Source organism: Labrus mixtus, chromosome 11 (genome assembly GCF_963584025.1).
Source record: "Labrus mixtus chromosome 11, fLabMix1.1, whole genome shotgun sequence".
Lineage (NCBI taxonomy): Eukaryota > Metazoa > Chordata > Actinopteri > Labriformes > Labridae > Labrus > Labrus mixtus.
In genome coordinates, this window is record NC_083622.1 from 15,611,067 (window position 1) to 15,628,334 (window position 17,268).

At 40.1% G+C, this 17,268-nt stretch overlaps 1 protein-coding gene across 1 annotated transcript; it reads right to left on the reverse strand.

Moving 5' to 3' along the window:
- Positions 1 to 13: 13 nt before the first annotated feature.
- Positions 14 to 16,974, reverse strand: gsk3ab (glycogen synthase kinase 3 alpha b). Its single transcript, XM_061049306.1, has 11 exons — positions 16,831 to 16,974; positions 16,540 to 16,725; positions 9,541 to 9,728; positions 9,218 to 9,301; positions 8,025 to 8,135; positions 4,036 to 4,166; positions 3,708 to 3,912; positions 3,277 to 3,372; positions 2,208 to 2,394; positions 2,039 to 2,116; positions 14 to 1,662 (listed from the first exon to the last, which is right to left on the reverse strand). Exons 2-11 carry the CDS (start codon positions 16,712 to 16,714, stop codon positions 1,595 to 1,597), a joined length of 1,323 nt encoding a protein of 440 aa, XP_060905289.1. The 5' UTR covers positions 16,715 to 16,725; positions 16,831 to 16,974; the 3' UTR covers positions 14 to 1,594.
- Between the last annotated feature and the right edge of the window lie 294 nt (positions 16,975 to 17,268).

Sequence of the window (17,268 nt, forward strand, 5' to 3'; positions counted from 1 at the left end):
ATATGGAGGGGGGGGGGGGGGGGGGGGGCTCCATAAACTGTCAGGTAAGCATAATTTCTGGTCAGATTATTACTGAGATTAGCTGAAATCTTATAGTGTGGTCAACTAGGGCTGAACATGCACATTTGTGTGGTGGACGAAAAGAAAACAAGTCCGTGCTGGCAAAGGACTGTCAGGCCATTCAAGATCAGTTTCTACCATCTCCACAGGACAAGAAGAGAACATGATATGAACATCACAGGCAGTCTGTCTGGGAGGGGGCAAAGACTTTCTCAACAAATCGTCTTTACAAACAAAACTAAATTAATTTAGAGTCCTCCTCTCCTCAAACAATGAATGTGAACACTAGCTGAAATGACAATGACGAGCCAGGTGAGCAGTCAAAGCGTCCTGATGTCATACTTCAACATAATCAATCTGATATGAGAGTAAACGACATAAAGTGACATAATTAATGACAGGACTTCTCAGGGTTCAGTGCTAGGTAATGTGTTTTGAAGCACCTGGAGCCCTTCACCAATGGCTCCCTCTGTGTAAAGTTATGTTAACAGCTGGAAAGAACATTTGACAGGCCCCTTGCTTCCCCTCTATTCCCTTTGAAGATGTGCAATATGTCTTTAAAATTAAAATTAAACACTTGGTTTCCAGCTTAATAAAAGAAAACATGAGCTTATACTGAAGGAACTGAAGACTGTGTATAAAGTTCCTCTCAGTTACATAAAAAGGCATTTTGAGGAGGTAAAAATCAAAAAGAAACTTTAAAGACGGGCGGCGGTGCCCCCCCTTTAGCAATAAAATCTAAAACCACCCCTCATCTAAAATGACACAAACAAAATCAGCCAATATTTCCTGTTGTGTCAAATAGAGATTTAAAACAAGTCTTCAAATTTGTAAACCATTAAGCAGAGTGGGCTGACAATTCTAGAGTAGAGTTTAGGATAGGAAGTGACGGCAAAGCCACTTGTCTACACAGTGTGTCGTACGATCAAACAAAGTACAGTACAAGTGTGCCATTTGTGACCCTACTAAAGGATGATTGTCAATAATAATGAGGCCTTATACTTTAGGACCCCACTTGAACCCATACAAGTATATACCTTATACTGGGCCAGTCAGGACCCCATTTAATGGCACCACAGCCACACATAAAATTAGCTAAAACAAATAAAAGGAACATAAAAGGGATAAAAATCACTTTAGATTAGAATACAGAAAGTCCACAAAACATGTAGCACCCCTCGTCCTCATATCCCAACTCATCCAACACTTAGTTTCCTTACTCCAACAGGCCAGACCCGTGCCACCATGGACTTAGAACTGCAGCCAATATTATGTCCAAGTGTGGCTTCTTCAATGTCCTTCCAAACAACCCCAAACCACTCAGAAGGTAGCAGCCACAGAAATCACTTTTCTATCAGAAATAGTTGAAATTCAGGGGGAAAAGCAATGCCGAGTGTCTATGTGGTACAGCCATTTCTTCTCTATCTTAAGGGGGGGGTTGGAGCCCAGGAGGAAGGTGGAAAAGGGAGAAGAGCAGAGGAGAGAAAGGGAAAATGAGGAAGACAAAAAGAAAGGATGACAGAGGGATGGATGCTCAGGTGCTGTTGTTGATGGATCCGGGTGCTGAGCTGGGCTGGGCGGAACTGTCTGACACACCGCCCTCTGCAGGGGGAGAGAGGGAGCACAATTGTTACCACAGAGGGAAATCACTGTTCTGATAAATATTAATAATATTTCACTATGTGTGTAAAGCAAAGGCTACTGTTAGGGTTAAACTGTGTTTTGATTGGGTTACACAAGCCCCAAAGGCACTCTGTATGCAAAAGATATATCTTAACCCACACTCCTTTTTGTCCACTGTGTCATTGCACGCTTGACTTCAAGTGTTACTTTTCATTATTTTGTGAATTCACAAGCACTCCAAGTAAATAAGACCAATAAATATATGTATGAATAAAAGTCCTCTTCAAAACAGCCTGACAATGAAAAAGACAGCAGCAACCTGAGAAACAGATATTTTTTATGTTTTCATACATACCATGTGAGGCAGGCGATGTCTGTGCACGAGCGTGAGGAGGAATGAGTGTAGAGTTCAACTGGGGCTGGATAGACAGCTCTGAGGCACAAAATGACCAACAATCAGTACATACGGGTCATCAAAGATTCAATGTAAAGACAAAAACGAATGACTGGGAGGTTAGACTGACCGACGGGACTAAAGTTGAACAAAAGCGGCAGCTCTCGTCCGCTGGGCAGGCGGGTGTTGGGCTGACGCAGCTCATCGAAGAAGGCGTGCGCACATGCCTCCAGGGGAGACAGCCTGGTCACTGGCGTGTATTCCAGCAGCCGAGAGCAGAGAGCAATGGCCTCTGGTGGGGTGCGAGGCTTAAACACCTGACGAAGGACAGGGACATTCACATTTAGAGTTCTGAATCAAATGATTCTAGAGATGAGTCGAGTTCGTGAAAATCCAAAGCTTGCTTTGAGACATCTCCATTATTATTATCATTATTATTATTAATGCTATGATGACAGCAAGGAAGGAGATAATGATTCAAGCTGATTGAACGGTTTCTGACTTCCTGAATATACATCTCTTAACCAGCTCATAATGGACGGATCAATGCAAAAGAATGTACTGGAGCTACTTTAACTTTGGCTATTTAGTTTGTCTGGAAAATACATCATATTAATTATCCTAGGAAGTGATAAAAATAATTATCTCTTCATATCTCTATATAAGCTATACCCACTCTATACAGCAGTGTAGTGATCGACAGATCTATTGATAGATAAAGAGTGCTTTAATAATCCCTGAAGAGGAAATTGAATGGCAATAGCATCTTATTCCACATTACAATGAAAGAACAACAGGACACAAATACTAAACTTTAAAATGAAAGAAACAAGAGCAGCAAGGTGCAGATAGAGTCTCGATGTGAATTATTCACAGGAGATGATATTTACATGTTCGGTAACATGTAGAGTCAATCATCATTAGTAGTAATCATCTATAACCATACATGTAAAGTATAATTAGGATCAGATAAGATCACTGTCTGTGCGTTGTCACTGTGCTGACATTGCTTTCCATGTATTTTTCCTTTGTAAATGTTTTTTCTTGTTTGACTTGAATGTCACTGGCTTCTCATGCTATCTCACCAATAAAAATTAAAAAGCTGTTTCAGGGATCATAAGAACTCTAAAACCTCACATTTATGTGTTAATACCGTCATTCAATTATCCTATTGCTATTCTCCAGTAGTGGTCACATACCTTTGTCCAAGGGTGTGCTTTGATCTGTGGGAATTTGAACTCTGTGTAGTTTGGGTTCATCTCCCTGATCTGCTCCCTTGTTGGTGTGCCCAGGACCTGACAAACAAATGTGAAAACAATATTCATTCATATTCATCACAAGAATTGGTATGTTCTGCATGGCTTAACCGAAAACATTTTGTTTTCTTAAATGCACAGCTTGTTTTGTCCTCTGGGTTAGCCTTAATGTAAAAATATCTGCACTTTGATTTATGTAATATGTTAATGTAAGTACAGATATGTTATGAGGGATAGAAAGAAACATACTTTTCTCTTTTATCTGTGATACCCAAAAATCATAGTGACTGTAGTTGGAATTCTAAACTTTCCACCATGTCTCTTTCATCTATGGACTTGTCATCAATTGGCTCTGGGCCACACTCCTTCTGTACCTTGATGATCTCTACTAGCTGGTCCACACCGCTGTCCCCAGGGAAGATTGGCTGGCCCAGCAGCAGCTCAGCCAGCACGCAGCCGGCTGACCAGATGTCGATGTTGGAGGTGTAGTCGGTGGCACCAAAGATGAGCTCGGGGGCACGATAGTACCGTGAGCAGATATAGGACACATTCGGCTCTCCTCGAACTAGCTGCTTTGCACTGGAAGATGAAGAAAGCAGTATGAAACAGATAGTTCAGGAGGAAAGTGTCCATCGATATGCCTTAATATCTCGCTGAGACAGAGACAGACAAAGATTCCTAGAGGCAGAGTGTGGTACTGACCTTCCAAAGTCACAGAGTTTGAGTATCGCTGTCTCAGGGTCCACCAGGAGGTTCTGAGGCTTAATGTCTCTGTGACACACGCCCTGGGAATGGATATAAGCCAGACTGCGGAACAGCTGGTACATGTACACCTGAGGGGGGGCAGAGAGCATAATGCACAAAAGGTTTTAACAACGTAGAGAGATCATTCATAGCAGGAAGAAAAGCCAAAGATCACTTTAGTTCAAACAAGTTCACTGTTGTCTTCTATTTTTCCTGTCCTCATGCTCAGTCAGGTGAATCATGACCCCCGGGTTGTTTCCTGACTCCAATGTTCAATTGGGGATTTTCAAAATAAGACTTGTGAACACAACATAGAATGCAATATAACGCATGTAAGGAGAATAGAAAACTATCAAGGAACACATACTTTTATTCTCAGTAGTATTCAACAATCATTTCTAATGAAGGTATTCAATTGGTGCTATCTGGACTCAGATGATCAGCAAGAAAAAGATGGATGGCTTAACAAAGTCAAAATAATTAATTCTTCAAAGTTAATTTCAGTTTCTCCAAAAGTGACACTTTCTTATTATAAGATGATGGATCTCTAGCTACTGTTGCTAGGGGCTCTAGTGAGAGTGTGTGCTACAGGGTGCTAAATAACACAGCACACTAAAGGTTTAGAAAGCACACTGAGTGAATTGTTCACTGTGGCTACTATCCCACATTTATTGTTCATAGCTAGTGTATATCACATCTTCAATTAACTTCCAGTAATATACTAAACATTATCTAAAAAAATATTGATGTAGAAAATCTTAAAGTGAAAAGGGATATAAATATTTTTTAATTCACTCATGCATGAAAACATGTAACATGAGTTAAATGCTATTTGGACAGGAAGTGTAAAATGAAAGGCAGTTGTTTCCAACCAGGTAGTTTAGACCAGTCATAAGATACATTTAAAGTGGTGATGTAATACATCATATAGCAAAGAGGAAAAATAGAATTCTGTTATGAAACTTTTGTATATTATCCAGGTTTTATTTCTTAATTCTTTAATTTTGTTAGACTAGTTATTTTGTAGACATGCATAGACTGCAATGTGAGGGATACTGAGCCGAAAAGGTCGGGAATTGGTCATGTCCTAGTTGTGCAGACAACAACTGTGATTGCTTTTTTTTTTCTTCCTGTGTGTCAACCATTACTCTGAATTTGTGATGGACACGGTGCACGCTCGTATGTAGCTAGCTGCTACAGCCCATCATCTTCATCATGATGCCCAAAGTTGGATGATGATTATTAGACTCAATATTTAAAGGACAGTTTTATGTGCAGATTTTCTGAGTGCAGAAAGTAACTTTTGCTCACTGACTTCAAACTAGGATTTTTGTGGTGTAATTACAGACAAATGCATTAGTGTACAAGTGAAAATGATTTTAAAAATGGCAGGACACTTCATTAGGATAGAGAGGTACTTTCTAACAAGTTTAAATCAGTAACTTTGCTAAATGTTGCTCTCCCTCTGTTTGCCATTTGTCGACAAACTGGATGCCATTGCCTGGATGATGTCATTCTAGAATAAAAAATAGCTTGCATAGTTAAGAGTGCTCCAATATGCATCTGAGGAATCAAGTCAGAAAGCATCTTTAAATAACTAATGACTGATATGATCACCATTATCGTCATTATTACCCCTGTGATGCAGCGGCGGCAGACGGAGGGATGATTTTTAAAAGAGGAGAAGAGAGAGAAGTAAGGGAGAGGGAAACAATGAGAGACAAGGCGAAAAGCATGATACCAAGGGGACATGGAGGAGGGGGGAGAGAAGACCCCAGGCATGCTGTGATAGAAGTGTGTCGCTAAAGGACGGAGGGAGGAGTGAGAGTGACAGAAAAAGAGAGAGATCAGTGTGCATTTCAAAGCCACAGGGGAGCAGCAGGCTGAGGTAGAGAAATGGGCCATGAGACAGCTATAATGTCCTCTCTGCTGCAACAGACCCAGTAAACACACAAACACCGTCTCTAAAATGAGCCCCCGTTCAGACAGGGAACCAAGTGTATTGAAAACAGATTGATTCCCATGAGACAATCGTTCTCTTTCTGCTTTCATAATCCTTACACAGTGAGCTGTCTGCGGAAAACAAACGGGGAAGTACAGGTTTTTTTGTTTTTTTTTACGTCCACAGGCAATTAATGAACTATAGTTTACCTTCAGCTTCCAATTAATTTGATCCCTCAATGGCTGAGGAAATTCAACTTAAAGCACTAGGACAACATATTTTAATCAAATCAGTATTGCCAAAAAAGAAAACTGAGCTTGTATGGCAGCTAGAAACCAAAAGATTCAATGCAAAAGATTTGAGAAATAGCACAGACCTTTCATTCAGAGTGGAGTGGTCAGCTATAGTTAGGAGTTGATGTGATATAAAGTCAAATATTCATACAGAAAAACGGTTTAAATTCAGTTTTTTAAGTCACCAAGCACACATCTTAACCAAAGAATAATCTTCATACTTCTGAAGCAGCTGTCATTCTGACTGAGCACGTGGAGTCGTTTGACCTCCGGGTTTTACAAAATAGCACATGATCGCAGTACAGTTTGTCAGTACAGATAAAAAGGCTTCTCAAGTGACATTAATGCAGCATAAAGCTAAATTGCAGATGCATCTAATCAGTATCTCTAACAAACTGAAGTCAGGGTTTTTCCTGCATAGAGAATTATTTGGCGCCCCCCAAAGAGGTTTTACCCAACGCCAAAGGAAAATCACAAAATATCAATACATCAAACGACTGTTGAACAAGCAGAACATAAACTTAAATATGACGTCTCTGACTTCTAGTAGTCATCTCCCCTCTCATCCATTTACACTTGTGGCTCGCGCTGGATAGCCAGCTGATTGACTGTTTGTTTCTTTTGACTGGTTCCGGACGCTCCGCTCACACCCACAAGCGCTAAACGCGGGTAATGCTCTTCATGGCGGTAAATATTTATCCCAACAGTCATGTTAAAACTATACTAAACCGCGTATGATGTAGCTGCGGCTACTTGTCCCTGCTCCTCTGCAGACGGGTCATCGCGGGGGCACGTCGAGACAAGACACACCAACATACATGGCTGCAAACGCGCACACACACACCGGAACGCCAACCACCGCACGCACCTGTTTACTTGTAGTGCAACGGAACACGGTTGATCCACGATCTGTATGGACCGAGTCGGGAACGCACGTTCAACTTTTTTCCGTCCACTTCCACCGTGTCTGCTTTTCTCTATCAATATATTAATGATCGTAACGTCAGCCAGCTGTAGTCTGTGAACTTCTCCACACAGACTGTCAAACAGTGCTGCGTTATAGCCAGCAAATATATTTTTATTATTTCTCAATTTCCTGATTTTATCAAATGATCCAAATTATCTGTGACTGAAATCTGTGATTATTTGACAAAATACCTCAGTAACTCAAATAAATGTACTTAAACAAATGTGCATGCAAAACGAAAACAAAAGAGCAGCCATCATAGGAAGAGGGTGAAATGCACTGGCAGGATGTGACCTCCCCTCTCCCAATCTCATTACACCCCTCTCCCTTAAAATCCCACTCCTCCCCTGTTTCACTGTTGCAATAAAAAAAACAATCTTTACCAGATTTAATTGGGGTTTCAGTAACTTAAGCATAATGATAATATTATTTATAAAATTGTCAGAAATAAAAGGAAATGCACAGATTTCTGTCAAATAAGGTAACACAGACTCGTAGACTACAACTGTACTGTTATACGCGGGTCGAACGTTTACTACAGTGCGTATAGTCACCCCCCAAAGGCCCATTCTGAGCCAGGAAAAACCGTGGAAGTCAGAATATGAACTTTCATTCTAGGCCTTTTTCAAACAGACACAACCTGCAACCCTTAACAGAAACTTGCCTCCAACAGAAGAATGTAATTCTTCCAGATGCATCCTGAAGAATTACATCGATTGTGTGCGTTAATTTTGTGTGTACCCACCTTAACATAGATGATAGGGATGGTGGTCTTTGCCTTGTTGAAGTGCCGAGCCACCCTATACACCGTCTCAGGGACGTAGTCCAGCACCAGATTCAAATACACCTCATCTTTCTGAATAGGAGAGAAAAAAAAGAGGTATAATCTAAAAACTTATCCAATGTTAAGATGATTACATCAGTAGGGCTGAAACGGTTTCTCGAATCACTTCAGTAACTCGATTTCTAAAAAGCAATCCAGACTATTACAATTATTCAAATAAGCACCAGAATAATTTAAAGAATCCTATGTTACTGCAGCCCCATCCATCAGTATTATCATTGTAATCTCACCAATGAAGTAAAATATGTTGAATTGAATATGGTGAGTAGGTAGACAAAAAGATAACTATTCTATTTGTACACTGTGGTAAGCTCTATGACTGAAGATGGAGCTTAGAAGAACAATAATAGGAAAATATAAAATTGAGCTTATTCTCTGTATTTACTAATCTTCAATATATCCTGCAAACTATGCAAACTATAACTTGTTGATGCAGCTCATTGACACGACATTCAGACTTTGAAAGTAATCAAACAAATCTTTCATTATGAGTGCAATCACACTTGATTATCCTATCATGATAAATATTGATTAATAATAGACAGAATATTTTACATTGTATTTTAGGAAGGAAATAAGATGTCCTGAATATGTTGCTCTGTGTTATACTTAATGTAATACACTATAACTTGAATGCTGATTTTGTAATACTTTAAATACTGTGTTATGCCAGATAAGGGACAAAATGACTCATGATGATTAATTGAATGACACATGAAAATCTTCATGTAAGGAAATCAGGGGCATACACATTTGGCCTCTGGAGCATACAGTTCAGAGGACAGGGATCAAAAGGTTAACTTGCTCGTCACTGCGACATCTGCCAAGTTTGGCTGCCTAAGATGGTCTTTTCTCAGAATCAGACACAGAGCAAAACCAAAACCACAAGGATATTCTAAGGGCTTTGATTCTAAAGACTCAAAATAATGAGTGATTTTGATATACAATGAAGACTGATATCAACTTGTTTCAAACACGTCTATGAATCATTGATGATGCATGCTCCATTCAAGGGCTGGGTGTGGAGGTATTGTGCCTCATCTGGAAACTTGATTCCTATAATATAAAAATGTCAAGTCAGTGCACACACACACCTTCTCTCCGCTGGAGTAGAAGAAGTAACGTAGCCTCACAATGTTGCAGTGGTCCAATTTTCTCATTATTTGCAGCTCCCTATTCTGCAATGAGACAAGGAAAGGGAGAAAGGGAGGGAAATGCAAAATTGTTAAATGTGCAAAAATTCAAAAAGATTATGGAAGAACAACTTACTCCAGTACACAAAGTAAAGGGAATGCTTTCATAACAATACACATTAGGCAACTTCTGCCTACCAAAACCATCTCTGTTGATGCTGTGTTACTAATTAAAGAAAACTTAAACTGTAATTATCTGACAGCGTAGGTCTGACTCAGCATACCTTAAACCTCTTGTCTTGGAGAACTTTCTTAATTGCCACCATCTCCTGGCTGTCGATGAGGCGAGCCTGGTAGACCACTCCAAAGGAGCCATTTCCTATAACCTTAATGTCTGTGTAGGACACTTCTTGTGGGCGGTCGGGGCCCTGGCCTGGTGTGGCTACCACTGTCGTCACTTTGCCGCTGTCTCCTGTGGAACAGAGTACAAACACATCTTGTTAAAAGGTTTCTGAAGCTATCTTTAGGTTGACTGTAAACAGAGGCAATGTTATGTTGCATCACACCTTAGCTATTCATCAAAGGCTTGAAAAATACAAACAGACTGCTATGAAACCAGACAAGCCAGTGTCCCCAAGAGAGAGGGCAGTTAAACATCAACAAGCATGTTCTCCTTTTCTAAATGTTTGTGATAATCAGAATGGTATATGGTGTTTCCCCAGACACATTACAGTGTCTCATAATGAGCTCCTGAAAATTAGCCAGCCTAAGGGCACACCCACACACTAGGGAATCCATAACGAGCCCAGGCACGTTTGACCCCCAAAGTCCAGTTTGTTTGACAAGTGTGAGTGCTCTGTACCGTGCTCAAGCATGCTACACTTCCTGGACCACAGCGCAGTTAGAAGAGGTGAGCTTTGGCATGGTACTCTTGCCCATGAATGAGCACAAGCACTGGTACCGACATGACTCATAGCCTAATTGATGCGACAGTCCCTCTCAACAATTATTTCAAACAATGGCGGCAAAGGGTCGACTTCGGTCCGATTCAGAGGTCGAGTATTTACTCAAACTTCGGGCATTTTCAGGAAAATCTGCGACTAACTAGTACTACGTCGTGATGGGGTACGCGCAAGAGTTAACGATGCTAAGGCTCGGACCTGGTCCTGGAGCAATGGGAGTGCAGGCCAATGGGGGACAGGGGAGGAGGAACTAGTTTGAACTTTTGGTTATAAAATGCCTATTGTGATCATTGGACCCAAAATGATCATTAAGCAAATGTATTATTTCCCAGGCCTCCTGTACTTGTATTCAGTGGTAAATTTGGATTTTACTCAGAGCAACACCACACAAAACTGAACTGCTTTGCTCACTAAGTGGCCTTGGGAACAGGGATACAACACAAAAGCCACTACACTCTGATCACATTATGTTTAGCTAAGGGGACAAGTTAGAGAGACAGCACTCATATTAGATAGGATTTACAGTAAAAGTGGATTATAAGGTGTGTGTTCTCAATCAGTCCGACACTGCCCTAGACAGCCTAAATGTTTGACCTTGCTGAAATCAGACAAAGTGAGATATTTAAGATCTAACAGGAACCAACAGCTCTAGTTAGGGTCAGTGTGTTGCACGTGTCAGGTCAAGAATGATTTGACAAATCGGCACCAGAAGCAATGACACTGAGAGAGGAAGAGGAGCAGAGGAGAGGCCCATTGCCAAAAGGCTTGTCAGAGCCTGTGATAGAAATTGCGTGGACAGTAGCACACCCAGAAGTGCTACCATTTCCTGGGCTTGCTCACTTAGCCTGTCTCAACAGGACCCTCCTGATCCCTAATAAGTCTCTTCGTCTCAAAATGGAGTCAAAAATGAAGCATCTTGGTCTCTCTCTTAAATTGACCAAATATAAATAAGTGATTTGGCTTCATCGATTGCATATTCTCTCTTTATAGGTGTGTTTTCACAAAAATAACTTGATGACTTATTCCATTCCAAATATAATGACTGGAGCTGGGTATTGTCCACAACCTCATAATTCAATTCGATTTCAATTCTTTGGGTCACGATTCGATATCGATCAATATGCTTCGTTATCAATTTAATAATAAGCATAGATGACAGGAATAGCCAGATAACTCATCACAGTACCTTCTGATATTTGTTAAATAATTATATGTACATTGTTTGTAGTGGTTTAGAACAAACTGACTAAAAGATAAACTATCGTTGCATTATTCTTTAATAAACAAATAATAAAACATTAAAGAACAGTATGATCTAAAGTGCAGTTTTCAAACCAAAACCTTGTCAAGGTTAATAGCAGACAGCAGCCGGCAGCACATCCACATGATTGGCCCAGATTTGATCTCTGCCCTCAGGTCAGTAGGAAATATTCAGATTTTCAGATCAGTCACTGTGGTTTCTGCATATTCCTGTTTTCCAGCTCCACAGTACACTGTCCCTCTGTATTTGCTTTTGGCATCACTTTCACACTTTTTTTTTTGGAACAAGTTAAAGTCATAGGGGAGAACATTAAATATGGAGACACGGTGGCATGATAGTCTCTTGAATAATGAATGCAAAGATGAGCGCCCTGCCCAGCTGTCAGTAAACAGCTTTGGTTTCTCATACTGTCAATGTGCGCCTGATGAGTAAGAGACAAAAGATGAGTAGAGTGACTTTCACCCCATCCACACTAAGAAGCAACTAGCCTGGAGCTCTTTTGTGAGTGTTAAAACACCTTTTTAACTTGATAAAGCTCTTTTGTGATAAATTACAACTATGTTGCCTTTGCAGGCCTATGAATGAGACCTTCATTGCTCCTAGGGGAATTTGCCTTGCACCAAGAGCATGGAAACATAGCATACTGGACAGCACAAAAAAATTAAATATATACTTTAAAAAACTAACTAAAATACACCATTGAAGCATAGCATTAATACATGAAAGGGGTTTCAAGTAGCAAGTTCAATACGTGCAGAGTGCCAAGTTCATATGGTATATTTATAGCTTGTTGAGCAGCTGAATGCTGTGTGATACAAAAGATGTAATGTGTCTTTTAGTCCTCATCCTCAGCATTCTATACCTGCACCCTGAGGCCAAGAGTTCATATTCAGACCAAAGAGGATGGTGGGTGGGTCTGCTGTCATCTTGTTCAGATAAACTCAGTGTGTACTGGCTTGTCAGGTAAGAAATACTGTACATTGGCTTCCCAGTTATCTTGCTACCTAGTTCAACAAACTCCACTTTGCTCTTCCTTTGTACAGACCACCTGTAAATAATGGAATATCGAGAGTATCTTTTCAGAATGAGATGCTCCTGGTGTTTGTGTCTGTGCGCGTCCGTGGATAAGACGAGAACAGTAAATTAATTTAGAGGGAATAAACACTTTTGATATGAATAATAACCTAATATTCAAATATACCCTAAGATTAGAGCTGTCCCAAACGATTCTTTTTCAAACGATTAATCTAGTGATTTTTTCGATTAATCGACTAATCTAACATTTAATTTTTCTATTAATTTCTCAGTTATTGATTATCTCACATTACTTGATCAATTTAACTATTCACACAATAAAGGATATCAAAACCGTTCTTGTTAACATTTCAATATTTATTAAACATTTCTTTAACATGGCACTTAGAGCATTGCTCCTCAAGAATCTCTCCAAAATAAAATTCTGTGTAGTGATAGTTTGGATGTGCTTTTCTTTAGTTCACTTTTTACTTTGTCCATGGTAGCCGACAGCCCAGCAGATAGAAAAGTGTTCTCTTTTGTGTCATACTTTATCAAGCGACGCCGGGGTATAAATCATCCGTGCGGTATAAGCAAACAGATTAGAAACTGGTCCGGACAGCTAACGATGCTTAACGTTAGTTGCGATGTATTTATAGACAACAAAACAGTGTAACATAACGTTTTCTGTATCAATGCTTGATAATCGAACATTCCAGGGTGGGAAAGTAAACCGAACTTACGGTGTTTTGCTGCCATCCTGACACAGCTCCCGGGTGTTTTCACTACAAATGTCCGTTCATTGCTGTCGTACTCGTGTGGTACTCTAGCTGAATTTAATGACCCTGTGCGTGACTTTTTTGGCTATGTGTTGCTCCTCGGTGCTCGCGCTGCTGTTATTGCATGCCGATGCCATTGTTGTTGAGTGGATTCGTCTTCTTCTGTTTTAGCATCTATAGCGATTGGCGGCTAGCTTTCTGGTGCATTACCGCCACCACTGGACTGGAGTGTGGGACAATCTAGTTATTTGGGACGACGCGCCGGCGCAAATTATTCATGTCGACGAATTTCTGTCGTCGATGACATCGACTAAGTCGTCCCAGCTCTACCTAAGATATGAGTAAAAAAAATGTTTTCACATTTTCTTATTTGACAAAACAGTTCTTGATTTAGTTTAATTTTGTGGACAATATGCAGCTAAAAAATGCAATATATTGTATCGCATCTCTCAAAATGTTTAAAATCGTAATCATATCATTTCATGTCTCAAGTATTGTGATAATATCGTATCGTGGGGCCTCCGGTGATTTCCACCCCTTTGATGAGAATCCTTCCCATGTAGGAAATAGTCAATAGACTGGGACTTGTATTGCGTCTCCTGACTACTCAAATGGCGATAAAACCATATGTCACATTCACGCTGATGGCAGAGGATGCTACGTAGAATTCACAACTGCCCAACAGCACTATTCACTTCACATGCAGTCACACACGGCTGGCTTACCAGCGTGAGCAATTCAGTGTGTTTACCAAAGACACTATAGTCAACTCTCAAGCATCTAGTTGAGAGTTGACCGACTCTACCACTGAGCCACAGCCACCAATGTTACGTCACAGACTACAATTCCTGCTCAGAAATTTAAGCAGCAACAGTATTTTACTTTATGCTCTTGTTTTGTGCAGCAGGTTCAAGTTTAGGATTACAATTTTCACAAGAAACAGATTGTGATGCTCAACTCAGTGTATCTGAACCATTAATAAAATAAAAATAATGCTGGCCAATTTGCATATTCTGACTAACTTTTTATTAAACAACACAAAAACATACACACACAGACAAACACACACCTCAGTGTTTTCCAATTTTGAAGAGTATGTGCTTCCTTATTTTTCAAATTTTGTAAGATAAGGTTTTTGAAACCTAATGAAAAAAGAGAAATCACTGGTGAGAACTCAACTTTATGTTTACGAGTTTAAACATCTAAGGACCTGGAGTCAGGTTTATGAACATTGTCGATTTTCATTAACCGTAATGTGTAATTTTGAAACTGTTTTTTCTTTCTTTCCCCCGGTTTTTGCATCAACAATATCAAGATCAGATTATTTCTGATTCTAATCTTTAACAACAAGGTTAAGTCCGTAGGACAGAATGTTTTCTATTGCTGATATTCTGGGATAGCCACTAGAACTCAATAGTTTCCTTATATTGAGGCCTAAGAAATTACTTATGCAACTGATGATCTTTATTTGCCACTTCTAATCACTTTGCTTCATCCCTTTAGGCCACAATGTGCTAAAATAGCAACATATTTCCCTTCTTCCTCCTCTTTCCATGAGCCTCAGCTGGCCTCTACTCTCAATGATGACTTTATGTTTTTCAATATTGCAGTAGACACATTTGGTTGTTTCCATTTAGCTGTTTACAGGCAACTAAATGAGTATAAAGAAATAACTTATTGGTTCACTTTTAATTCTGACTTTTTGTGAAATACCGGTAGTTATTGCTGCCCCAAAACTATTAACTGAATCACAATAACATGCTCTCATGTCGTCTGTTAAGAGTTGATGAGGTGTTGATTTAATCACCTGTATTGTTTGATCAGCAGTTCTTACAGAACTTCAGAGAGATAAGCGGTAGGAGAAAATGCCTGTTGTTAACAATACGGTGTTATACAACATGTGACGGCATCTGAGCAAGAAGACATCATCCTGCCTCATGCTCAGTTTTCCCAATGCGCATTTAAACTTGAACTGCTGTTTTTTTGTTGTATCTCTATTAGAGCATATGTTGGTGAAAACATTGAACTTAGTTCTTACAAATGGCAAAAGAGAAAAGTTAAGCCAGTTTAACCTCTGACAAAACACAATACTTTCACAAAGCATAGTTGATCTAAATGACCAAGCCTAAGACAACTTGTAAACTGAGAAAACTTAGCTTACATTCAAACGTGTGAATGAGTCAAAATCCCCTAATGGAGATCTCCCAGTTGGCTGCATGTACTACATTCAGCAGGCTTACTACAAAGAAGCTTGAATGAACTTGTATCTTTCACTACCTGATGCTGAACCACAACAATTTCCCAGTTTGGGATCTTCTCGATTGTTATACTACATTTTGGATCAAACATAGTTTTTGCTTCCTATCAAGCCCCCCCCCCCCAAAAAAAATTCAGATTTACACACAATCCAAACATCTGTCCCATCCCACAGATTTAAAAACTCAATGCTAGCTGCATGACCCCTAAGCATTTGACAGGTTCTTGTCATCACACAAACAAATCACCTGGAGATACTTCAGTATTGTCGGCTAACGAGAGGTTCACATACATGAGTCATGCTCAATGCACTGGACCAGTTATTTGAAGTTTTGCATTGATTCTCTCCATGTATGCTTGAGTCACCATATGCTAGTTAATGAGCAGCTGAAACTCAGTTATTTTTAATAATTTTTTCAAATTGGAGGATAATTTTCATTTCTTCAGGTCATCACAGAAGATACACTGACATAACCTCACGGGGAGGGGGGCAAACACTGTAAGATCAGACTGGACCGCGGCCGACGCCTATAACTACATCCAGATCATTTCAACCTACAAATGTTAGCACGCTAGTAGCCTCCACATCTGAAATTAATGGCGAATATACAAGAGCGTCGCCTGACACCAACTCTCCCCCTCTCTCACACAGCAATGGAAATGGTTAGGTAATGTTGCCCCACAATGGCATAACCTTACTTACCGTCGAAATATCAACATCATACGTCCAAGCTTGCAACCAGTGGCTAACCATAGTGTTAGCTAAGCGATAATAAAAAAGCCCTTGATCTCAGTGGGACCTTAATGAAAAACACAGCTAACGCTAGCTGGACAGCTAACTTAAGCGAGCTAACCAGCTAACAGCTTGCTGGCTGGCTAAGGTTAGCTCCGCGACAATGATCGACATTAAATCCACTAAAGGCACATTTCTTTTAAAAATACAGAACTGTCGCTACCTTTGTAAAAAGCAACCAAGTTGGGCTAATGATATAATTGCAAGATAATACTTACTAGGTAGTTTCAAATTCCCAAAGCTCGTCGAGCTGCTTCCACTGGCTTGTGAAGCCCCAGTTTTTCCTGACGAGCTTCCACCGGCTACTGCTGATCCGGCACCAGCTGCAGCGGATCCGGGAGCTCCGGGAGGCTCAGCAAATGAGCTGGTCCTGGGCCGCCCGCTGCCGCTCATATTTGTGTGAACTAAACCCGGGGCAAGGTTGAACGTTAATAGCACCCAGGCCGGCAAAAGACTTAGACTTTGAATCAGTGTTTAAATATTTCGAAGTTAAAATAAATTGCACTTACGGCGTTCAGTATAGGTTTCCCGTCTCCCCCTTTCTTCCTCTGTAGAACGGTGATGGTGGGGGGACTGGGGAGTTGACGCACGACGACGTAAAGCTCGCAAGGGTAAATGGGAAAGTGAGTCATTGGTGTCTACGAGAGCACGAAACACACACAAACAAAACACAAACTAATTTTTAAATTGGTTGTAGTAGAAAAATAATTTCTGCCAAACTTAAGAACGAATTTTCCACAATAAACAAAGTATATGCATTTTTAGTAAAAAAAACAGCAGGGTCTAGTGAGAACACATAAAAAACATGTATAAAAGCCTTAAATATTTATTGAAATCCCAAATCCACCGAGACACATATAGAAACTTACTTAAAACTCAAAAACTTGAACTCCTAAAAAAGTTAAAATTCCCCTTTTAAAAAAAGGCGTATTTTAACAGTCGAGAAA